The sequence below is a fragment of the Salmo trutta genome, chromosome 11 (assembly GCF_901001165.1).
Source record: "Salmo trutta chromosome 11, fSalTru1.1, whole genome shotgun sequence".
Taxonomy (NCBI): Eukaryota; Metazoa; Chordata; class Actinopteri; order Salmoniformes; family Salmonidae; genus Salmo; species Salmo trutta.
This window is the reverse complement of record NC_042967.1, coordinates 928,214-953,455: the sequence shown is the minus strand read 5'-3', so window position 1 is coordinate 953,455 and position 25,242 is coordinate 928,214. Positions and strand designations below refer to the sequence as shown.

At 43.0% G+C, this 25,242-nt stretch overlaps 1 protein-coding gene across 3 annotated transcripts in view; it reads left to right on the top strand.

Moving 5' to 3' along the window:
- The window catches only part of LOC115202061 (inactive ubiquitin carboxyl-terminal hydrolase 53-like), a 52,037-nt gene that overhangs the window by 12,539 nt on the left and 14,256 nt on the right, over positions 1 to 25,242 (top strand). Inside the window, exons 8-15 of one of the 3 annotated variants that reach the window (XM_029765922.1) lie at positions 6,189 to 6,294; positions 8,565 to 8,711; positions 10,016 to 10,165; positions 11,261 to 11,429; positions 13,450 to 13,557; positions 13,883 to 14,005; positions 16,900 to 17,707; positions 18,127 to 18,194. In XM_029765922.1, coding sequence (XP_029621782.1) covers positions 6,189 to 6,294; positions 8,565 to 8,711; positions 10,016 to 10,165; positions 11,261 to 11,429; positions 13,450 to 13,557; positions 13,883 to 14,005; positions 16,900 to 17,707; positions 18,127 to 18,194 — 1,679 coding nt within the window. Of the gene's footprint in view, positions 1 to 6,188; positions 6,295 to 8,564; positions 8,712 to 10,015; positions 10,166 to 11,260; positions 11,430 to 13,446; positions 13,558 to 13,882; positions 14,006 to 16,899; positions 17,708 to 18,126; positions 18,195 to 25,242 lie in introns of all 3 variants that reach the window. The other 2 variants (XM_029765921.1, XM_029765920.1) reach the window with 2 other exon arrangements.

Genomic DNA, 25,242 nt, shown 5'->3' with positions numbered 1-25,242 from the left:
GTTGGAAGAGGCAGTTGGATCATGCAGATCTCCCCTACCACACAAACCCGAGATGGCTGAGTTTGGGGAAGGTGCTTAAAAGGGTGTGGGACCTGAAGTTTTTGCAAATTAAAAAGAAAATATGTGGATTTCCCTCAACTGCAAGATGAAAATGGTTGGCTGATTTTGGCATAACCATGGACATCGTGGCCGTCATAAATTAACTGAATTCCAAACTACAAGGGAAGGGCCTTTTTTCACATCAGATGTAAAGCCTTGCCAAAGCCTTCAAGGGAAAATTCCTCCTCCTGACCCGCCAAGTAGAAGCCAACAATCTCACCCACCTTCCGACACTACTAGTCTGTTCCCTATCAGATGACCAGCGGGAGAAGTATACATCGCTGCTGCATGCATTGAACGGTGAGTTTTCTTGTCATTTTCCAACACTTTGAAATCCTCAAAACGACATGCTGTTGGTTTCCTCTCCTTTCACCTTCAATGTGGATAGCGCTCCCACTGACATGCAACTTGAACTTATCAATCTTCAGTCTGATGCAGTGATTAGAGAACTATTCAAAACAATGTCACTGATTGTAACGCCCTGGCCATAGAGAGGGGTTTTTGTTCTTTATTTTGGTTAGGCCAGGGTGTTACATTGGGTGGGCGTTCTATGTTCCGTTTCTATGTGTTTTTTATTTCTTTGTTTTGGGCCGTGTGTGGCTCCCAAATCAGGCACAGCTGTAGTTCGTTGCTGTTGATTGGGAGTCACACATAAGTGCATGTTTTTCCGTTGGGGTTTGTGGGTAATTGTTTCTGTTACTGTGTTTAACGTGACAGGACTGTTTTGGTTGTCTGTTTATTGTTTTGTATGGTATAGTGTCCGTTTTCTCAATTAAATATGACGAACACTAACTCCGCTGCGTTTTGGTCCACTCTCTCTAAAGGCAACCGTTACACTGATAAGGTTATATGCATCTCTCAATGAAAACAAAACTTTCCAAAGATTAGGAGTCATGTTCAGAAGATGTATGTACTGTTTGGGTCAACCTATGTATGTGTACAGACATTTTTAGTGATGAAATATAACAAGTCGAAACTGTAATACCTTATGCTTCACGGAGTCGTGGCTGAACGACGACACTATCAACATACAGCTGGCTGGTTATACGCCGCATCGGCAGGATAGAACAGTGGCGTCTGGTAAGACAAGGGGCGGTGGACTATATATTTTTGTAAATAACAGCCGGTGCACGATATCTAAGGAAGTCTCAAGCTATTGCTCGCCTGAGTATTTCATGATAAGCTGTAGACCACACTATCTACCTAGAGAGTTTCTCTGTATTTTTCGTAGCTGTTTACAAACCCCCACAGTCAGAGGCTGGCACTAAGCCACCATTGAATGAGTTGTATTCCGCCATAGGCAAATAAGAAAACGCTAACCCAGAGGTGGCGCTCCTAGTAGCCGGGGACTTTAATGCAGGGAAACTTAAATCCGTTTTACCAAATTTCTATCAGCATGTTAAATGTGCAACCAGAGGAGAAAAAAAACTCTAGACCACCTTTACTCCATACACAGAGACGCATACAAAGCTCTCCCTTGCCTTGCATTTGTCAAATCTGACCATAATTCTCTCCTGGTTCCTGCTTACAAGCTAAAATTAAAGCAGGAAGCACCAGTGACTAGATCAATAAAAAAGTGGTCAGATGAAGCAGATGCTAAGCTACAGGACTGTTTTGCTAGCACAGACAGGAATATGTTAATGGATTCCTCCGATGGCATTGAGGAGTACACCACATCAGTCACTGGCTTCATCAATAAGTGCATTGATGATGTCATCCCCACAGTGACCGTACATACATACCCCAACCAGAAGCCATGGTTTACAGGCAACATCCGCACTGAGCTAAAGGCTAGAGCTTCCGCTTTCAAGGAGCGGGACTAACACGGAAGCTTATAAGAAATCCCGCTATGCCCTCCGACAAACCATCAAACAGGCAAAGCATCAATACAGGACCAAGATCGAATTATACTACACCAGCTCTGACGCTCGTCGGATGTGGCAGGGCTTGCAAACCCTAACTGACTACAAAGTGAAGCACAGCCGAGAGCTGCCCAGTGACACAAGCCTACCAGACGAGCTAAACTACTTCTATGCTCGCTTCGAGGCAAATAACACTGAAATGTGCATGAGAGCACCAGCTGTTCCGGAAGACTGTGTGATGACACTCTCCACAGTCGATGTGAGTAAGACCTATAAACAGGTTAACAGACAGATTACCAGGACGTGTACTGCGAGCATGCACTGACCAACTGGCAAGTGTCTTCACTGACATTTTCAACCTCTCCCTGTCCGAGTCTGTAATACCAAGCAGACCACCATGGTGCCTGTGCCTAAGAACACTAAGGTAACCTGCCTAAATGACTACCAACCCATAGCACTCACGTCTGTAGCCATGAAGTGCTTTGAAAGGTTGGTCATGGCTCACAACACCATTATCCCAGAAACACTAGACTCACTCCAATTTGCATACCTCCCCAACAGATGTGAATCTGTACACAGATGATGCAATCTCAATTGCACTCCACACTGCCCTTTCCCACCTGGACAAAAGGAACACCTATGTAAGAGTACTATTCATTGACTACAGCTCAGCGTTCAACACCATAGTGCCCTCAAATCTCATCAATAAGCTAAGGACCCTGGAACTTAACACCTCCCTCTGCAACTGGATCCTGGACTTCCTGCCGGGCCGAACCCAGGTGGTAATGGTAGGTAACAACACATCTGCCACGCTGATCCTCAACACAGGGGCCCCTCAGCGGTGTGTGCTCAGTCCCCTCCTGTACTCCCTGTTCACTCATGACTGCACAGCCAGGTACGACTCCAACACCATCATTAAGTTTGCCGATGACAGAACAGTGGTAGGCCTGATTACCGACAACGATGAGACAGCCTATAGCGAGGAGGTCAGAGACCTGGCCGTGTGGTGCCAGGACAACAACCTCTCCCTCAGCGTGATAAAGACAAAGGAGATGATTGTGGACTACAGGAAAAAGAGGACCGAGCACGCCCCCATTCTCATCGACGGAACTGCAGTGGAGCAGGATGAGAGCTTCAAGTTCACCAACAAACTAACATGGTCCAAGCACACCAAGACAGTCGTGAAGAGGGTACGACAAAACCTACTCCCCCTCAGGAGACTGAAAAGATTTGCCATGGGTCCTCAGATCCTCAAAAGGTTCTACAGCTGCACCATCGAGAGCATCCTGACTGGTTGTATCACTGCCTGGTATGGAAACTGCTGAGCCTCTGACCACAAGGCACTACAGATGGTAGTACGAACGGCCCAGTACATCACTGGGGTTCAAGCTTCCTGCCATCCAGGTCCTCTATACCAGGCGGTGTCAGAGGAAGGCCCTAAATATTGTCAGACTCCTGCCACCCTAGTCATAGACTGTTCTCTCTGCTATTGCATGGCAAGCGGTACCGGAGCGCCAAGTCTAGGTCCAAGAGGCTTCTAAACAGCTTCTACCCCCAAGCCATAAGTCTCCTGAACACCTAATTAAATGGCTACCCAGACTATTTGCATTGCACCCCCCTCTCTCTTTTTTACATCGCTGCCTCTCTGTTGTTATCATGTATTCATAGTCACTTTAATAACTCTGCCTACATGTACATATTACCTCAACTAACCGGTGCCCCCGCACATTGACTCTGTACCGGTACCCCCCTGTATATAATCTCGCTATTGTTATTTTACCGCTGCTCTTTAATTATTTGTTACTTTTATTTCTTATTTTTATCCGTATTTTTTGAAACTGCATTGTTGGTTAGGGGCTCGTAAGTAAGCATTTCACTGTAAGGTACCTGTTGTATTCGGCGCATGTGACTAATAACGATTTGATTTGAAGTCAAGGGACAGATAATCTCTTACTGACTCTCACCTCTCAGCAATCCTGCCCATTGCGATGTCAGAAACTATAGCTGACTTCACTGCTCTAGTCAATGCCCATCAGAGACTTCACTCCTCACACTGATTGAGTAATTTCAATTTAATGTTGAGCTCTCTCTCGTGTTATTGTGCAGTCCGTTAACAAGAGTTCAATCCGTGGTGCTGAATGCACAGTGTACTTTTCCCTCCGTGTAGTTCATTGCATGTTTAATAATGAAAATAACTACCAAAAGGAGAGCGTGGATGTGGTTTATTTATAGTTTATTATGTTAAAGTTAAATAAGTAGCATATCTGGACGTGATTTACAGTAGATATATCTGTCAACACAGTCATATATATGATGTATGATTCTGTAATATGATTCTGGTCCGCAATGATATATTGTCCGCAATGATATATTCTAATGTGGCCCTCCATGGAAAATAATTGCCCCGGCCTGGTCTTGAATGTCATTGTATGAACTAAGGGGCCTAGCCCGGACTATAAAAACAGCCACAACCATTATTCCTTCTCCACCAAACTTTACAGTTGGCACTATGCATTGGGGCAAGTAGCGTTCTCCTGGCATCTGCCAAACCCAGATTTGTCCTTTGGACTGCCAGATGGTGAAGCATGACTCCAGATAACGCGTTTCCAATGCTCCAGAGTCCAATTGCGGCGAGCTTTACACCATTCCAGCTGATGCTTGACATTGCGCATAGTGATCTTAGGCTGTGTGTGGCTGCTCGGCCATGGGAACCCATTTCATGAAGCTCCCGAGGAACAGTTCTTGTGCGGACGTTCCTTCCAGAGGATGTTTGGAACTCGGTAGCTACATGCTTCAGCAATTGGCTGTCCCGTTCTGTGAGCTTGTGTGACATAACACTGCGGCTGAGCCGTTGTTGCTCCTAGACGTTTCCACTTCACAATAACAGCACCTACAGTTGACCGGGGCAGATCTAGCAGGGCAGAAATTTGACTAAGTGACTTGTTGGAAAGGTGACCTCCTATGACGGTACCATGTTGAAAGTCACTAAGCTCTTCAGTAAGGCCATTCTACTGCCAATGTTTGTCTATGGAGATTGCATGGCAGTGTGCTCGACTTTATACACCTGTCAGCAACAGGTGTGGCTGAAATCCAGTCATTTGAAGGAGTGTTCACATACTTTTGTATATATAGTGCATCTACTTCAATTACCTCATACCCCTGCACATCGACAGCCTCAATTTGTCAGGGCATGGACAACAAGGTGTCGAAAGCGGTCCAGAGGGATGCTGGCCCGTGTTGACTCCAATGCATCCCACAGTTGTGTCAAGTTGCCTGGATATCCTTTGGGTGGTGGACCATTCTTGATACAGACGTGAAACTGTTGAGTGTGGAAAACCCAGCAGCGTTGCAGTTCTTGACACACTCAAACAGATGTGCTTGGCAACTACTACCATACCTCGTTCAAAGGCACTTCAATATTTTGTCTTGCCCATTCACCCTCTGAATGGCACACATACACAATCCGTCTCAATTGTCTCACGGCTTAAAAATCATTATTTAACCTGTCTCTTCCCCTTCATCTACACTGATTGAAGTGGATTTAACAGGTGACATCAATAAGGGATGATAGCTTTCACCTGGGTTCACCTGGTCAGTCTATGTCATGGAAAGAGCAGGTGTTCCTAATGTTTTGTACACTCAGTGTCTAGCAAGTTATCATTACTCATTGTGTATGTATTCCTTGTGTTATTATGTTTCTATATTTTTCTCTCTGCATTGTTGAGAAAAACCTGTACGTAAACATTTCACTGTTTAGTCTACCCCTGTTGTTATACGAGGCATGCGACAAATAACATTTGATTGGATTTAGCAACATTTTATATTACAGTGCATAGGCATCGTTCTATAATAACTGTAAGGCAATAACCTATGTGAATGCCTTGTACCAGGTGTGTACGCACAGCTAGTTGTAGAATAGACCTACTACTCTAATAGGTCGTCCCACAACTTCTTTTACCAAAGTACTCTAACTGCATAATGTGCTAGTGGTCGGTAAGACTTTACGCTACAGTGCTATTATAACTGTATAACGTGTGTGTAAGTACAGTGTGTCATTACAGTGTAATAACTTTACTGTAACTGTACTGCAAAGTGTGACCGTGCTAGCCTGCTAAGCGATCACAACATACGTTGTTCCTCTTACACTTTCTGTTAGGTTTGGATAAGGCTTATGTGATTTACAGTGCAGAAGGACACCCCTAATATCCTGCCCCCTCTGTGTCCCAGCCAACAGGTGGACCGCGTCTTGGGGCAGAACGACAGGCTTCGGTCGGACATGTTCGGGGAATTGCTGCAGGCGGCAAACACCTTCGGTGACCTACGGAACTGTCCGGTATGTTGCTCATTTTCATTATGAACCACAGTTTGATGTCTAATATCCAATGTGATGTATTTGGTTTTGATAGACATATGGCCATGCTGTTATCTATGCAGCCAGAAAGTTGTTGCTGAACAATGTGACTGCAATGTGCCGTCATCCCAGTTTCTAGCAGTACATTACTCCAATGGATTATTTATGTAATCTATGACCAAAATAGTCCAAACCCATTTTATTTAAAAAAAATATCCAGAACTCCTCGTCCAATCAAATCACTCTGTTAGTCAATTACTGTTGGTCAGGTCATGTAGTGTACAGGGATTGTGCTTTTTGAACTCTGAAAGTCCGTTACTGTAGCAATGTTCATGATGTTATTTGTTTATAAATCACTGTCATCTTCTGAATACAGAAAGGCTCTAGCGATTAATGGATTCTACCAGCTATTCTATCAGTATCAAAAACATTCTGTGATTGATTAACTATAGGACACATCTTCACATAAATGTTACTCTGTAAATACTACAATACTGTTTTATTGAACTGAACCTTAACGTATGACCATCAGAACAATATATTATAGCTACTGTACCTGCAGTATCCCAAAGCAAGTGAATGCAGATCCACAGTATTTAATTCAAACCCGCATCGAGCTGATTTCTACTCTCTGCATTCTGCTGTGTGACATTATGATGGAACAGGCCTGAAGGAGAGGCAGCCAGACTAGTGTTAGGGATATAAATAGCAGTTAAGGCTTATCCACTGTTGCTCTCTCATCTCGATTGGCTAGCACTGGTCTACCACTTCAATGTGCGTCAGCCCTGGTGCAAGTGCTTTGTTCCATTAACCCTTTCTACTGTTCCTGGATCAAAAAAATCTTATCACGCAGGATTATTAAAGGTAGATATTAAAGCTATTTTTGCATTTTATGTAATGAAAGTTGTATTTCATTTTTCATATTAACAACATTAAGAATAACTAACAACGTGTAAATAATAATTATAAAGGATTAGTAAATAGTTTATTAATCATTATACACTGGGTGGTTTGAGCGCTGAGTGCTGATTGGCTGACAGCCATGGTATATCAGACCGTATACCATGGGTATGACAAAACATTTATTTTTACTGCTCTAATTACATTAGTAACCAGTTTATAATAGCAATAAGGCACCTCGGGGGGTTTGTGATGTATGGCAAATGTACCACGGCTAAGGGCTGTTTCCAGGCACTCCACTTTGTGTCGTGCTCGGACATGCACGGTCAACGGTGGGACCTAATACAGACAGGTGTGTGCCTTTTAAAATCATGTCCAATCAATTGAATTTACCACAGGTGGACTCCAATTAAGTTGTAGAAACATCTCAAGGATGATCAATGGAAACAGGATGCACCTGAGCTCAATTTGAATCTCATAGCGAAGGGTCTGAATACTTATGTAAATAAGGTATTTCTGTTTTTTATTTTTTATAAATTTACAAACATTTCTAAACTTGTTTTCTCTTTGTCATTATGAGGTATTGTGTGTAGATTGCTGAGGATTTTTATTTATTTAATCAATTTTAGAATGAGGCTGTAACGTAACAAGTCAAGGGCGGTGAATACTTTCCAAAGGCACTGTATGTGCATATATTAGCATTTTCGTTATTTTTCTCAGCATAGAGTTTGTATGAAGGTACACATCACACTATTACAACAGTTTGACTGTTTTTGAATAAAATGTTCAATATATTTTCTTGAGGATCCTCTGTGTTGTGTGCTTATTGTTTAACCATTGATATATTCTATGGGCCATTTTGAGACCTTAAGGAGGTACTGCTGGAATATCTACCAATGGCATATCCTGTGATAAATGACACAGGTCACGCAAAACATTTATAAAGTGTATATATAGCCCACACTTTAGATGAGGCCACACAAAAATACTTAACTAACGATTAGTAAATGGTTTATAAGGACTTATATTAAACATCTTATACATCATTATTAAATACTTTAGAAGTTGTTCATAAATGTATGAATCACTAGGTTACTAACATTTACAAATGTGGGAGTAATCATTAATAAATGAATAAACTATTTACTAATCCATTATAAATTCTTTATTACGTGGAGTTATTATAAAGCGCAACCATAGTGCTGTATATATTATAGTTTATGATTTCTATATGATGCAACATGTTTCATGGCAAAGTTGACAAGGTTTCTGGAATAAAATACATATATTTATATATAGATTTCTGCTTTTAATTATCTCTCCTGGATGATAGTTTCTCATCGTCTTTGCAGAGCAACTGTGGCCAGAGCATCAAGATCTGTCGGGTTCTCATGAACCGCCCAGAGATCGTCACCATTGGCTTTGTGTGGGACGCAGAGCAGTCTGACCTTACAGAGGATGTGGTGAGGTCACTGGGTCCACATCTCAACCTCTCGGGGGTAAGAGTTAAAGATGCACAATGGAAGTTTAGTCGCTAATTGTTTACCTCAAATTTGGCTTGAGGGTTGACTGTATGGTTCATATACATGATTATGTAATATTTAATCAATTTATTTTAATAATAATACAGAGTAAGATAATAATAACTATATATATATATATATATATATATCATTTAGCAGACTTTTATCCAAAGCAACTTAGTCATGCGGCATTTTTGTATGGGTGGCCCCATTGCCAATCGAACCCACAAACCCTAGGCATTGCAGGCGCCATGATCTACCAACTGGCCCACACAGCACCCCAATCCCATTCAACCACACAGTTCTTCATTTTAGAAATTTTTTTACTCTTACATGGGTGTCCAACTATGTAATTTCTGCACAGAAATTTATCCCATTTGGTGGACCCTTTTGGTTTTAAACACACCCCCAGTGGCAAATCTTCAGTATACAAGATACAGTATATACAGTTTCATCTGTAAGATTTCCTGTTTCTCATTTTAACCGCTAAAATAAAGTAGCTACGCCTCCATTTTGAGGAAAACAACTTAAAAATGAAGATCATGAAAGAAAACAAAAAACGCTAAATCAAATGTTTGCATGTATGTGAGATATTACAAAATATGATAACAAGAGATAAACAAGTCAGGAAAAGCTGACAGCACTACAATGTTATTACTACAGTTATTACTGTGTAATTACATGAATACTGGAACTTTAGGTGTAGTGTTGAAACAGGTCTAACAGATGTAAGTTATACGTTACAATGCTATAACATATACACTATAATTACACTGACTGCACCTGCCTATGTAAGTACCATGTAAATACATACTGTAGGTATTAAGGACACTTATTGTAAAACGTGACCTTGTTATTATTCGTAAATCCTTGAATTTATTCATGCCACAATCAGGTATAACAATTGTTAGTAGTTTGTAGCAATATGTAAATGTAATTACACTGTACCTGCCTTTGTAACTACCATTTAAACGCATAGTTATTAGGGGCACATATTGTGAAGTATGATCAAAGGACAAAATTATGAACACACATTTCAAATGTGAAATGGCTCACACACAAAGAGACGACATGTTTGTCCAATGATTATGTTCACATTCCAGTCTGACTAAATCCTATCCAGGTCTGGCAGGCATCTGTAAAGTAGCCAGACTGGATAGCTGTATTAGGGTTGCTTGAGTATTAACCAAGTGTCAATGTTGGTTGAAGATTCCTGTCCTAATTGATCATTGGTATGCCATCTTTCATGTATGTCCTATTTCATGCATGTCATATTTCAGCTGTTCAACCGGGTCACTGATGAGAACGCCAAAAGGAGTGAGTTACATCTCGTGGGAATGATTTGTTTCTCCAGCAAACATTACTCTGCGTTCGCTTATCACACCAAGTCCTCAAAATGGGTCTTCTTTGATGACGCCACCGTGAAAGAAGTGAGTGTTCAAATGAATGTGTTGGTGTCTGTTTCAAATGAATTGAGAAAAATGCTTCTAATATCTCATAGATGATCTATTTGTGCAGATGTTGCAGAAGTCATGTCAAAACTTTGAAAACCACCTCAAAAGTGTTCTTATGTGGAGATAAGTCCCAGGCCATCAATTCAGTAGATCTAGCCACATCAAATGAATTGGAACATTAAGGACCAAATAATTTCCAGATCTTATTCGGTGCTTTTCTTTTTCATTCATTTGGTGTTGGCATACAGATAGATTGCCACAATCCAAGGCGTGGGATTCATCTTGATGTTAGACTACATATTAGGTTCAAAAACATCTGGTAAGTGTTGATTTTGGAGTGTAATGTACCTTTAACATTGCCGACCGGTAAACATAATCTGCGTTTAATGAATAAAAGAAAATAGGTTATTATTACTCTTTTGACAGGAGCCGTAAAAGCAATGCTTTCCTTTTAACAGCTGGGCTATCCTTTGATCTATCCTTGGGATCCTGAGTGGCGCACTGCATCGCAGTGCTAGATGCATCACTACACACCCGGGTTCAATCCCAGGCTGTATCACGACCGGCCGTGATCGCGAGTCCCATAGGGCGGTGCACAATTGGCCCAACGTCGTCTGGGTTAGGGAGGGTTTGGCCGGGTAGGCCGTCATTGTAAATAATAATTTGTTCTTAACTGACATGCCTTGTTAAACAAACATTTTAAAAGCTCAGCAATCAACTAAAGGCTCTCCCGAGAGCTCTGCCAAATTGTAATGATGAAACATGAAAGCAAAATGGAGAGGCTCACAAAAGACGGAAGCCATTTTAACATCTTACTTGAACTATCCATCGTTAAGCTGACAGTTATGCAAGGTCTATGCCTCACCATCAAAAACACGACACTGGACCATGTTTCATTTGGAATCACCACACACGCAGAAAGACACAGCAAATTCTCTGTACTTCACATTATATGAAGTAAATAAAAACGTCAACATACTAGTTGCTACTATTTAGCGTTTAGTCTCAAACATGTCAGTCACACATTAAAACATTCTTTTCACTTTTACGTTATTTTTATGTTCTTCTTAGATCGGATCCAAGTGGAAAGACGTGGCCTCTAAATGCATCCGGGGACATTTCCAGCCACTGCTCCTGTTCTACACTAACCTGGAGGGGACCCCAGTCTCCAGCGAGGACGCACCCAGACAAACCATTATGTGTCCCCGCTTCAAGGCCCACGTCAACGGGGAAGTGCCAGGTAAGACGAAACCTTAACGGTTGGTTTACACAATGAGTCGAGTTTTTGGCCGTGTGCCGCACTTCAAATTCTTGAAAATAGAACTAGAGCGTAATTTTATGCAAAGTTTTGTAGGTTCTAGGTTATATTGAAATTAATGAGAGTGTCTCACGTTCAGCCAAAATGTAAGTTTCCAGTGTAGCAGACCTTTATGGGAGGTGTGGGGCGTGGTAGGTGAAGGGTCGTTAAACATTCACTTAACTTTTTTGGTCACTACCACCTGGTGCAAAAATGTTGGTAACACTTTACTTAAGGCATTTAGGTAGAATGCATTATGATGTGATCATAAGGCTTCAATGGCCTTGGCCATACACAAGGTTCTATCTAGATCACACATCCAACACGTTTGCTTTCGGAAATGGTGCCCTGCTCTTTGAAACGGACCGTTTAGCCTGGGCGTCGTATCCGGTCACCTCTTTCGGAATGGGATTTGATTTTCATTGTTACGTGGATAAGCGTAAATAATTTAAGTGTTGTGTTGGGTTATTGTTTGATGTAGATTATTGGTTTATATAAGGACGGATATTTGTGAGGATGCTTTTGGGCAGTATTGGCCAGATTATTGATGCTGTTGATAGTTTTTTTTTAGGCATTGTTAACCTGCTTTAGCAGTGCTCTTGTCTGAGAATAACCTTTTCCCGATTTGGAGATTGTCTGGTCAGGAAAACGTAAATTGTGGGCTCGCCAGAGACTACATAGATACTTGTTTCATGTTGAAATCCAATCGAATATAAATACACTGTTACCATGCCATATTTGGCAAATTTTGTAAAGTAAACAAAGAGTGCAATTTTCAAGTCATATTGCTGCACCTGTGACCAAGTAAAGCAAAAATTATTTGGGGGGATGGGACAATCAAATCTCACTGGTTGCCCTATATACTGTACAGTCACGCATGCATTTCACAACACCCGCAATAACATCTGCTATACATGTTTATGTGACCAATAAAATTGATTTGATGACTACTGATGAAGAGTAGCTGGTATGCTGTAACACTGGTTAGGTGTCCGAATTCTCTACTTTTCTCCAGAAGTGTACACTCACAAAGTGGACGCTCCTCCCCATGCATTTAAAAGCATGACCTAAAAAGCTTATGAAATAATTTATCTAATTGTGCATGTGGGTTGATTCCAAAAGCAAGAAAATTATTTTGAGGGCCTAATTCCAATAGGAATCAGATATTAGTCTGGACCTTACAAGAAAGCATTTTGAGGGCCTGGTGTGGCTCCAGAGGCATGGGAGCATCCACCGTATTCTTTGCACCAGTCTTTTCCTTTTAAATCCGTGAAGGCAAGTGAAAATGTGTACACACTAAGCAGCAGGGTAGAGAATTGGTACGCAACATGGGCTGGCTAGATGCTACCGAAAATGGAGTAAACTAATGCCAGTTGCTGTTTTAGTGAGGCAGAACACCTTGGCAAGGATAGACACAGGTTTGTGACAGGCCAACTACTGAGCTGGGTCATGTCATGTGTCATAGAAACACAACCAAAGGAGCAGACAACACTTGTGGAAAAAGTGCAACTTTTTTATAATGTTTTTTTTAAATGCATTGTCCAATGTTGCGTTTTAGCTTACAGCAGCTGTGGCCAGCTCTCCTCCTGTGCAGTTGGCCACCACTGCAGGATTTTATTCTAATCTTACTTTAACATACTTTATTCTGCTAACTGTTAAGAAAGTCAATCAGCTGGGTTAGTGTAGGGCTGGAACAAAGGCCTTCATACACATAGGTTGCGTTCCAGACCAACTGCATTGCAGATGTTGCATTACAACAACAAATGGTTGTGTGCCACGTCATTGACTGCGCAGTTAAGCATCAGATTGCTATATCATATGATGTGGATAGCTGACATGTTAAACAGCCATCCAAGCGTTCTGAGATCTGGCATGCATCTGAAATGTAGTCAGCCTGGAATGTGGCCATTAGCTCTCACCTCATCTCACTGAATGCCTGTCTGATGTTCTGCTTCTGCAGCAGGGATGAAGAAGTTGGATGCCGTCTGGGAGAATGCAGGCCCATTCCGCTCCAACCAGGGGCCCTATAAGCAGATGCTACTTTCACCCTCCACCTCAGGCTACAAAAGAGGTAAGATCCAAATTGAGGCCAGTAGGCACAGAACAGTAGAAAATGCTTTGAAGCATATTGAACCTCATTTTCGTTTTCCATTTCAAAACATTGTACTTCGGGGTGCTTTGCAGAACATGACCCAGACTTGGATTTTGGCGGAGGAAGACAACGAAGATTAAAAAAAACACCTCAAAACATAACAGTGTTGTTAAACCTTTTTTGTGTTATATTAAATGATTTTAAATGCCATGTATCCACATCGTGTCGTTGAATTGTGTTTTTAAATCAAAACAAATGAGCATGTGTTGTAACTCATTTGTTATCCCAATCCTGATAACCATAGTGAAAGGCCCACCTTGTAGTCCCAACAAATACCGGGTTCCTTCCAAGGAGACTTCCCAGAGGGTTATAGAAGGGATAAAGAAGGAGGCCGAAAGAGGGCGTCGAAAACCAGATCCACACAAAGGTAACGTGCACTACAGTGATTGTTATACTCATAAGGTAACATTTTACTGTACTTTGAGGGGTACCTTGAAAAACAATGACAAGCGCTGATGACATGTGTAAGAACCAGTATATTGTGTCCATACTCTTTTTGTCAAAACAGTTTTACCTCTTACATCTAGACGTTCCGCTAGCGGAACACCCCTCCAATATCCAATGATAGGGCGTGGCGCGAAATACAAACTCCTCGAAAATCCGAAAACTTCAATTTTTCAAACATATGACTATTTTACACCATTTTAAAGACAAGACTCTCCTTTATCTAACCACACTGTCCGATTTCAAAAAGGCTTTACAACGAAAGCAAAACATTAGATTATGTCAGGAGAGTACCCAGCCAGAAATAATCAGACACCCATTTTTCAAGCTAGCATATAATGTCACAAAAACCAAAACCACAGCTAAATGCAGCACTAACCTTTGATGATCTTCATCAGATGACACTCCTAGGACATTATGTTATACAATACATGCATATTTATATAAAAAAACAGCTTTTTACATTAGCATGTGACGTTCAGAACTAGCATTCCCACCGAACACTTCTGGTGAATTTACTAAATTACTCACGATAAACGTTCACAAAAAACATAACAATTATTTTAAGAATTATAGATACAGAACTCCTTTATGCAATCGCGGTGTCCGATTTTAAAATAGCTTTTCGGTGAAAGCACATTTTGCAATATTCTGAGTAGATAGCCCGGCCATCACAGGCTAGCTATTTTGACACCCACCAAGTTTGGTACTCACCAAACTCAGATTTACTATAAGAAAAATTGGATTACCTTTGCTGTTCTTCGTCAGAATGCACTCCCAGGACTTCTACTTCAACAACAAATGTTGGTTTGGTTCCAAATAATCCATAGTTATATCCAAATAGCGGCGTTTTGTTCGTGCGTTCAAGACACTATCCGAAGGGTAACGAAGGGTGACGCGCCGGCGCGTTTCGTGACAAAAAAATTCAAAATATTCCATTACCGTACTTCGAAGCATGTCAAACGCTGTTTAAAATCAATTTGTATGCGATTTTTCTCGTAAAATAGCGATAATATTCCGACCGGAAGTCGTTGTTTTCGTTCAAAGACTGAAAGTGTAAAATGGCCTCTTCACGTGCACGCGCGCACCCGTCTCATTGTTCTCAGATCGACCACTATCCAAATGCGCTACTGTTTTTCAGCCAGAGACTGCAGAGTCATCATTCAACATTCTGGCGCCTTCTGAGAGCCTATGGGAGCCTTAGAAAGTGTCACGTTACAGCAGAGGTCCTCTGTTTTGGATAGAGATGACAAAGAAGGCCAAGAAATGGTCAGACAGGTTACTTCCTGTACAGAATCTTCTCAGGTTTTGGCCTGCCATTTGAGTTCTGTTATATTCACAGACACCATTCAAACAGTTTTAGAAACTTTGGAGTGTTTTCTATCCAAAGCTACTAATTATATGCATATTCTAGTTTCTGGGCAGGAGTAATAACCAGATTAAATCGGGTACGTTTTTTATCCGGCCGTGAAAATACTGCCCCCTATCCATAACAAGTTAAAGTGGCAACTTTAACTTGCACAAAAATTTAAATGACTATTCATTGAATCAGAGGCAGTTACTTGTCACTGACTACCACAAACTTAATATTGTGTGTGATGAGTGAACTATTCAACCAACCAGTGCTACAACCAAAATCAATGTATACTTGACTGTGTTAACCTGATTGTAGATTATTAAGATACAAGGGTTTTCTCTTCAAGATTGGTTGGATGATTCTTCACACTGTTTATAGACACAAATAGTATTGACTATAATGTGATATGATGCGGTGCACTTCCAATAGATTGCCTGAAGGGTCACTTGGATAATGTTTTGGTGCATTGTTTTTTAGATGTGGCCCCAAACCTAAGGGCAGCAATATGGAGTCAGGAAATGTTTTACAGGACTGGCCAATCTCCAAGAAAATAGCATACCATCTGTCCTACACAGATAAAGTTGTCTCAGGGCAAATAGAACCATGCAAGATGGAAATAATTGGTTCCAGAGTGCTTCACCACTTTCTGTTTTTTTGTGTAGTTCTAATCCTAGGTTTTATTATTTGTGTGACCTGCTTTTCTAAATTTTAGGCTACTGTATTATTCTTACATTTTCAGTTCAGAGGTAAGTTTTCTGATGAAGCTAAACAATGTGCTTTGCATTTTGCCAGTGTTTCCCAGAAGACCATGTGGCATGTGTCCCAAAAGTGCCCTTTCCAAATATATTTTTCTACGCAAAATTCCACCTAAAACAGAATATTCAGAGAAAGATTATGTAATATTGTCTTTTGGAATATCTGGACGATGTTGGAAGGCTTTGTATCCTATATCAAATATCTTCAACTTTTCCGATATAAACCTTGGACCAAGTGCAGGAGATTTTCTTCTTTCAATCGAGCCATTCATTGTTCATGCAACATTTATCCAATCCTGAGAAATATATTTAAAAACCACCTAGATTAAGTTTATACGTAGATTGTAGGCCTAAATACATTTTACGATGCTACACAAGTACAATATGCATGCTTGGCACACTAAAATAAAAATGCTGTTTCTTACATATGTAGGATCTTAATTTGATCACCCTGTTGCAGGTGAACTTTCGAGCAATCTAGGAAAATGTAAATGTGTAGTGTATTTGAGGTTTAGAATTTCTAAAGTTTGTAATTTCCACTTTGAAATTTCAGACTTGATCTGCCCTAATGTATCAACCCCTACAAAAATGTCCATTAATTATAATCCACATAATTCACATTTCATGTTGCTGCAGAATTATTGTCCTGCTGTAGCAAACTGGCACACATTAAGATCCTACATCTGTGTGTCACTTCCTGTTTAGATATGGCCTATGCCAGATCCCCTTCTGAGGGCGGGCTGAGGCAGCACGCTGACCAGAGGTTGCGAGGCGGCAGTGGAGCACGGGCTGACAAGTTGTCATCCTCCCACCAGAGCAGAGCTTTCCAGGACCCATGCTCTCAATCCGGTGCCCTTGGCGGACACAGTTCGAGACAGGAAACCTCCCCTGGTCGCCAAGAACAGGACGGCAGCCAGGACGCGTGGGATAAGGGCAGCAGGTCGGGAGTGGGCCGTAACAAAGCCAAGCCCTCCTGGAGGCCCATCCGGGAAGTTCTGAATGTGGACAGCGTCTTGAATGACCTTGAACGGCGACAACAACAGCAGCACTATGGCGGCGGTGGTAGCCCCCGGCTCGCTAAACCCTCCTGTCAGGAGATCCCGCACGGCAGCGAACAGGACAACCGGGACTGGGAAAAAGAGCGGGAAAGGGATAAAGAGCGGGAACGGGACCGTCTCAGGATGAGGGAAGAGTGCAAGCAGCAGAAGTACTTGATGACGATTTACGAGGACGAGCAGCGGCAAGAGACGGAGAGCCACAGCTCCCTCGAATCGGAGGGCAGGGCAAGTGGGCACGGCGACCGGGGCGGTGGAGGGGGTGGAAGCAGCGGGAGTAGGGCCAAGGGCGGGCCCAAAGCCCTGTTGCGCAGCGACACCTGGACCATCCAGAGGACTGAGTCGGGATACGAGAGCAGCGACCGGCTGAGCAGCGGCTCCACCAACCCTGACTCGCCCGGGGTGGACAGCTTTGCCGGGAAGGAGCAGCGGTTGACACCAGAGGTGCATTCTCAGAGGTATGATGGCAGACTGGGGTTTAAACCCAGATCTAGAGACCGGGCTTTAGCCTGCTGAGCTAAAATCTAGGAGCATAGATTAATGCCAGGTGTGCAGTCACAAAGGTAGACTTTGTTTACATTCAAATCTTGTATTAAGTGACTGTAATGCACTGTTCTTTAAGTTTAATCGAGTTCATGTGTTGACACCTAATAAACTTGCCTTATATTTGTTTATATAGATTTTTTGTATTTTCAGGGGACCCATGTGTTTCCAGACAATAATACAATGAATTTAACACTTTAAATATCACACAAGGATAGTTGTACCACAATGTCCATCATAAACTTACTCTCTTAGGTGAAACACAACGATCTTACTCTCTGAAGTCCATTTTGGCAGAGTTGTTTGAGAGTTGAAATCTTCTTATTTTTTTCAGCAGGGGTCAGCTTCACCCAAACAGGTGTGATTCAAAACCTGATGCGGTACACTCCCCTTTGCATCAAGGTAAGTGGATGTTCTGTGCTTTCGAGCGTGTGTGTTTAATATATACGTTGTACAGATGTATGATCTTAATTTGATCACTCTTTTGTTGCTGAGAATTGTTCTGCACAGTGGGAAATGCAGATGGGCTTCATGATTTACATAAATTCACTGAAAACATGCAATAACACATGGTTATATTAACAGTATTTCACTTTTCATGTAGCCTAATTTTGGCCGGCTAATAGCCTAACCACCAATCAAGCAACATGCTGCAGGATTATTTTTGCTGCGACAATACTAGTCAATTAATATCCTACAGCTGTAGTACAGTATGTAGTGAAGGTTCATTGTTTGTAGTTTAAACTGAAACTGAGTCATGTTCTCTCTAAAGGACATTTTGAAAATGTACTAGGGTGGGAGGGCTGCTCCAAAACGGGAGGGTTGTCTAACTTTTGTTTTGCTTTGGGTAGGGCTGTGTGTTTTTTTTATTGGGCAAAGGGGAGGGTAGTACATTTTTTCCCTGATTTACATTCACCATTTTGCAGGTTTTCATGTCTTCCATATATAGCCAATTTCCTCATCTGTTTGCATATGCCCATCCTATCTAGGTGTTTTGGCACTTCACTTATGCACTACACTTTTCCACAGGTGGTGTGAATACTTTCTCAAGGCACTGTATCTATTTTTAAATTACATTCTTAGAACATTCTTTGAACATTAGTAATATTTTCTTGTGGTTTTTATGGAAAGTTTTCTTAATGTTCTGAAAACATGACTTCATATAGAACCATGAGGAAACCTGCAGAAAACATTATCCTGGAGTACTGAAATTCACACAGAAGAACGTTGTTTCTTAATGTTCTCTGAACATTCTGAGAACATTACTTTAAATAGGACCATGAGGAGACCTGTAGAAAATGTTCTGCTGAAGTACTGAAATTCTAACAGAATAACATTGTTTCGTAACGGTCTCGGAACAATTTGATAACATTACTTTAAATAGAACTATGAGGAAACCTGTAGGAAACGTTACGCTGAAGTACTGAAATTCCCTCCAAAGAAACATGGTTCTCAAAATGTTACACTACATGATCAAAGGTATGTGGACACCTGCTCATCGAACATCTCATTCTAAAATCTTGGGCATTAATATGGAGTTGGTCCCCCTTTTGCTGCTATAACAGCCTACACTCTTCTGGGAAGGCTTTCCAATAGATGTTGGAACATTACTACGGGACTTGCTTCCATTCAGCCATAAGAGAATTAGTGAGGTCGAGCACCACTTGCAGTCGGCATTCCAATTAATCCCAAAGGTGTTTGATAGGGTTGAGGTCAGGGCTCTGTGCAGGCCAGTGAAGTCCATTCACACCGATCTCAACAAACCATTTCTGTATGGACCTTGCTTTGTGCACGGGGGCATTGTCATTGCAAAATGGGAAAGGGCCTTCCCTAAACTGTTGCCACGTCTAGAATGTCATTGTATACGGTGTTAAGATTTCCCTTCACTGCAACCAAGGTGCCTAGACTGAACCAGACCATTATTTCTCCTCCACCAAAGTTTAGTTGGCACTATGCATTGGGGCAGATTCCAATAGTCCAATAGCGGCAAGCTTTACACCACTCCAGCCGACGCTTGGCATTGCACATGGTGATCTTAGGCTTGTGTGCGGCTGCTCGGCTATGGAAATCCATTTCATGAAGCTCCTGACAAACAGTTATTGTGCTGACGTTGCTTCCAGAGGCAGTTTGGTCCCATTCTGTGAGCTTGTATGACCTACCACTAAGCAGCTGAGCCGTTGTTGCTCCTAGACGTTTCCACTTCACAATAATAGCACTTACAGTTGACTGGGGAAGCTCTAGCAGGACAGAAATTTGATGAATTAACTTGTTGGAAAGGTGGTATCCTATGATGGTGCCATGTTGAAAGTTACTGAGCTCTTCAGTAAGGCCATTCTACTGCCAATGTTTGTCTATAGAGATTGCATGGCTTTGTGCTCAATTTTATGCACCTGTCAATAACGGGTGTGGCTGAAATAGCCAAATCCACTCATTTGAAGGGGTGTCCACATACTTTTCTATACATAGTGTATGTGCTAGCTGGGTATCCTGCACCATTCCAGAATGTTGTGGAAGGTTGTATGCAAAATAACCATAGGACAACCTCACACTCACCAAGCTCTAAGAAACATATGTGCTATTATGTGCTAGCTGGATAGTCTACCAGTCAACTGTCTATCCATAGTGACAATCATGGTAGGTGAATCGTTTGTCAAGATCTGCAATAGGTTGACTATCAATCACACCACACAAAAAATTATTCAAATCTTCACAAATGTTCAATTTATATCCACATACATCCAGATAGAGGAATAGCTGCTAGGCAGCTGAGAGGCTAGCTGCGTCATTGCGCATGAAAGAACAGTAACGACACACAGCTCAAAAAGATCCCTGATTGGTCTTGTTTAGGGACAATAAAATGATCCAACCTAGACTAGTTTACAACACAATCCAATTAATAATTGCATTATTGTTTTCAAGTGTACAATTGAGTAAAATTGTACTACATGGTGTAAACTTGAGTAAAATGTTCATATCAGTAATTGTTCAAAAGACCTGTTATTTGAATGTTTTATTCCATTAGGATCACTTGTGGGTCTACTCAGGACAGATTATAGAAAGGCACAGTAGCAGGACAGTCTGGCTGTATTTTCTCTTCTGATACTATGTAACGCCCTGGCCATAGAGAGGTTTTTTTTTGTTATCTATTTTGGTTAGGCCAGGGTGTTACATGGGTGGGCGTTCTATGTTCCTTTTTCTATGTTTTTGTATTTCTTTGTTTTGGGCCGAGTAGGGTTCCTAATCTATCGTTGTCTCTGATTAGGAATCATACTTAGGCAGCCTTTTCCCACCTGTGCTTTGTGGGATCTTGTGTTTGTGTAGTTGCCTGTGAGCAGCCCAGAAGTCACGCTTCGTCTTCATCTGTATTGTTTTGGTGAGTTTTCATATTTATTAAACATGTGGAACGCTAAGTACGCCTTGGTCTACTCCTTTAGACGATCGTGACAGAAGATCCCACCAAAGAAGGACCAAGCAGCGTGCCCAGGAGGAGCAAGGATCCTGGGCCAGGGAGAGAAAGGACTGGACATGGGAGGACATCCTGGACGGCAAGGGATCCTACACTTGGGAAGAGATCCTGGTCGGAAGGGATCGCCTCCCATGGGAACAAGTAGAGGCACTCAGAAGAGCGGAGGCAGCAGGAAAGAAGGACCAACGGCAACGGTATGAGGGAACACGGCTGGCAAGGAAGCCCGAGAGGCAGCACCAAAATATTTTTTGGGGGGGGCACACGGGGAGTGTGGCAGAGTCAGGTTGGAGACCTGAGCCAACTCCCCGTGCTTACCGGAAGCGGCGTGGTACTGGTCAGGTGCCGTGTTATGCGTTGGAGTGCACGGTGTCTCCAGTGCGCGCTCATAGCCCGGTGCGCTACATCCCAGCCCCCCGCAAGTGCCATGCTAGAGTGGGCATCGAGCCAGGACGGGTTGTGCAGGCCGTGCGCTCTAGAACCTCCAGTGCGTCGTCAGGACCCGGTCTGTCCTGTGCCTGCGCCCAGCGCCAGGCCTCCTGCATGTCTCCCCAGCCGGGGGAATCCTGTGCCTGCGCCCAGAACCAGGCCTCCTGCATGTCTTCCCAGCCTGGTGAGTCCTATGCCTGCGCCCAGAGCCAGGCCTCCTGCATGTCTCCCCAGCCGGGGGAATTCTGTGCCTGCGCCCAGAGCCAGGCCTCCTGCATGTCTCCCCAGCCTGGTGAATCCTGGGCCAGAGCCGCCCGCCAGTCCGGAGCCGCCAGAGCCGCCCGCCTGTCCAGAGCCGCCCGCCTGTCCAGAGCCGCCCGCCTGTCCGGAGCCGCCAGCCTGGTGAGTCCTGTGCCTGCGCCCAGGGCCAGGCCTCCTGCATGTCTCCCCAGCCTGGTGAATCCTGGGCCAGAGCCGCCCGCCAGTCCAGAGCCGCCAGAGCCGCCCGCCTGTCCAGAGCCGCCCGCCTGTCCAGAGCCGCCCGCCTGTCCGGAGCCGCCAGCCTGGTGAGTCCTGTGCCTGCGCCCAGGGCCAGGCCTCCTTCATGTCTCCCCAGCCTGGTGAATCCTGGGCCAGAGCCGCCAGGGCCGCCCGCCAGCCCGGAGCCGCCGGGGCCGCCCGCCAGCCCGGAGCCGCCGGGCGCAGCCAGGGTCGCCCGCCAGCCGTTGCCCGCCAGTCCTCCGGCGCAGCTAGGGGCGCCACCTAAGTGGCCGAAGCCAAGGGTGGAGCGGGGTCCACGTCCCGCACCCGAGCCGCCGGCGTAGGAAGGCCCACCAGGACCCTCCCCTTCAGAGTCAGGTTTTGCTGCTGGAGTCCGCTCCTTTGGGGGGGGGTACTGTAACGCCCTGGCCATAGAGAGTTTTTTTTTTGTTATCTATTTTGGTTAGGCCAGGGTGTTACATGGGTGGGCGTTCTATGTTCCTTTTTCTATGTTTTTGTATTTCTTTGTTTTGGGCCGAGTAGGGTTCCTAATCAGAGGCAGCTGTCTATCGTTGTCTCTGATTAGGAATCATACTTAGGCAGCCTTTTCCCACCTGTGCTTTGTGGGATCTTGTGTTTGTGTAGCTGCCTGTGAGCAGCCCAGAACGTCACGCTTCGTCTTCATCTGTATTGTTTTGGTGAGTTTTCATATTTATTAAACATGTGGAACTCTAAGTACGCTGCGCCTTGGTCTACTCCTTTAGACGATCGTGACATACTAATGCGCTGTCTGTTGCCGATCATCATTCTCCGAAGTCGTCCTATATAGTGTGTGTCCACATAGGCCTATGCTCCCAGCAGGCCCATTATTCAGGAAAGTATAACAAGTGTTCTGCCTCCTTTCTGATCTGAGCGGCTATTCCTTGATCTAGAACCTAAAGCTTCAATAATGCCTAAATATTAGTTATTTCACTTTTAACATGTATTAACTTTTATGTGTGGCAATCTTTAATAATGAATAGTACACTATTAGATAAACTACTTTGGTTAACAGATTCCCATTGCTTGCCTCATTTTTGTATTTTATCTGAAAAACATTGTTTGGAATAATAAATTGGCAGGCTCTGTAATCATATCTTTACCTTTCCTCCTATATCACCTTCACTCTTCTTCCTATTCAGTCTTCCTCCTCGCCTTCCTCTCAACTCTTTAACAGAAAACATTATGCTAATGTTATCCATGAAAATTTCAAAGTATATTTTCACACTACTTCTTATAATGCCAAACCATTAAAATTGTAATCTACAAATAAATATTCTCATAATGAATTGTGCATTCATTTAATATAATCATATTTTCAAAATAGCCCGTCCACTGAATGTTTACATGTGAACGTTTTTTAACCTAGCTGCCATGACAGTAGCTGGCTAACCTAGCTAGCTAGCTAGCTAACTTAGCTATGTAGACTAACGTTAGCTAGCATAACCTATTTAAAACCTTATAGAGCAGATCATCTATCTGTAAGGACCAACGTCGGAGATGAGAAGCAGGTACGGGGAGTTGACATTTAATTAGGAACAGACAAAGAGCAAGACCAAAAAAACGTCAGCACACGGATACACAATGACAAACGACAATCAATGCAGCAGCGGGGAACAGAGATGGAGAACTGACAAATATAGGGGAGGTAGTAAACAGGTGATTGAGTCCAATACTGGGGAGCCTGGCGCCCACGAGCGCCGGGGGGGAAGAGCGGGAGCGGGCGTGACACTATCTATATAATAAATTGTAACATTATAACATCGCTAGCTAGTATCTCAAACGATTGTAACTCACCTGCCTTGAAAATAAGTTTGGGGTGATGTTGTGAATTCACTTGACACTTGCTAGCTTCTGGCCGAGTTTTCCACAGCAGTTTTCTCTAAAACTAGCGCGAGCAAGTAGTTAGTAGAAGAAGAGTGAATGAAGCTGCTATAGCGAGCAGCCCCCTCTGCTGGACAAAACAAGCACAACGCGATTTAGACGTCAACCGGTAGGCTCTGCTGCCCGGTCTTTCTTGCCATGTAAAATATAATTTCACTTTGCGGTCTGTTTTTAGCACACAGTTAAAAACGGGGACATTTCCGGGGACAGCTCCAGCCGGGAACAGACCACCAAAAATGGAGACTGTCCCCGGAAAACAGAAACGTCTGGTCACCCTAGCATAAACTAGTCAGTGTTTTAATCTGATTAGGCTACAGTACTTCCAAATTCTCTGGTCGGCTACCTTCTCACGTTCATCCACTCAACTCTAATACCATTCCATCATCCAAACTTTTTTTTTTTTCATTTAAAAATGTATTTCACCTTTATTTAACCAGGTAGGCCAGTTGAGAACAAGTTTACATTTACAACTGCAACCTGGCCAAGATAATGCAAAGCAGTGCGACAAAAGCAACAACACAGAGTTACACATGGGACAAATACATGTACAGTTTAAAACACAATAGAAAAATCTATGTACAGTGTGTGCAAATGCTGTAAGGTTAGGGAGGTAAGACAATAAATAGGCCATAGTGGCAAAATAATTACAATTTAGCATTAACACTGGAGGGATGGATGTGCAGATGATGTGCAAGTAGAGATGCTGGGGTGCAAAAGAGCAAAAAAGACAACAACAACAAAAAACAATATGGGAATGGGGTAGTTGGGTGTGCTATTTACAGATGGGCTGTGTACAGGTACAGTGATCGGTAAGATGCTCTGACAGCTGATGCTTAAAGTTAGTGAGGGAGTTATAAGTCTCCAGCTTTAGTGATTTTTGCAATTCGTTCCAGTCATTGGCAGCAGAGAACTGGAAGGAAAGGCAGCCAAAGAGATGTTGGCTTTGGGGATGACCTGCTGGAGCGCGTGCTACGGGTGGGTGTTGCTATGGAGACCAGTGAGCTGAGATAAGGTGGGGCTTTACCTAGCAAAGACTTAGAAATTATCTGGAGCCAGTTGGTTTGGTGATGAATATGTAGCGAGGGCCAGCCAACAAGAGCATACAGGTCACAGTGGTGGGTAGTATATGGGGCTTTGGTGACAAAACGGATGGCA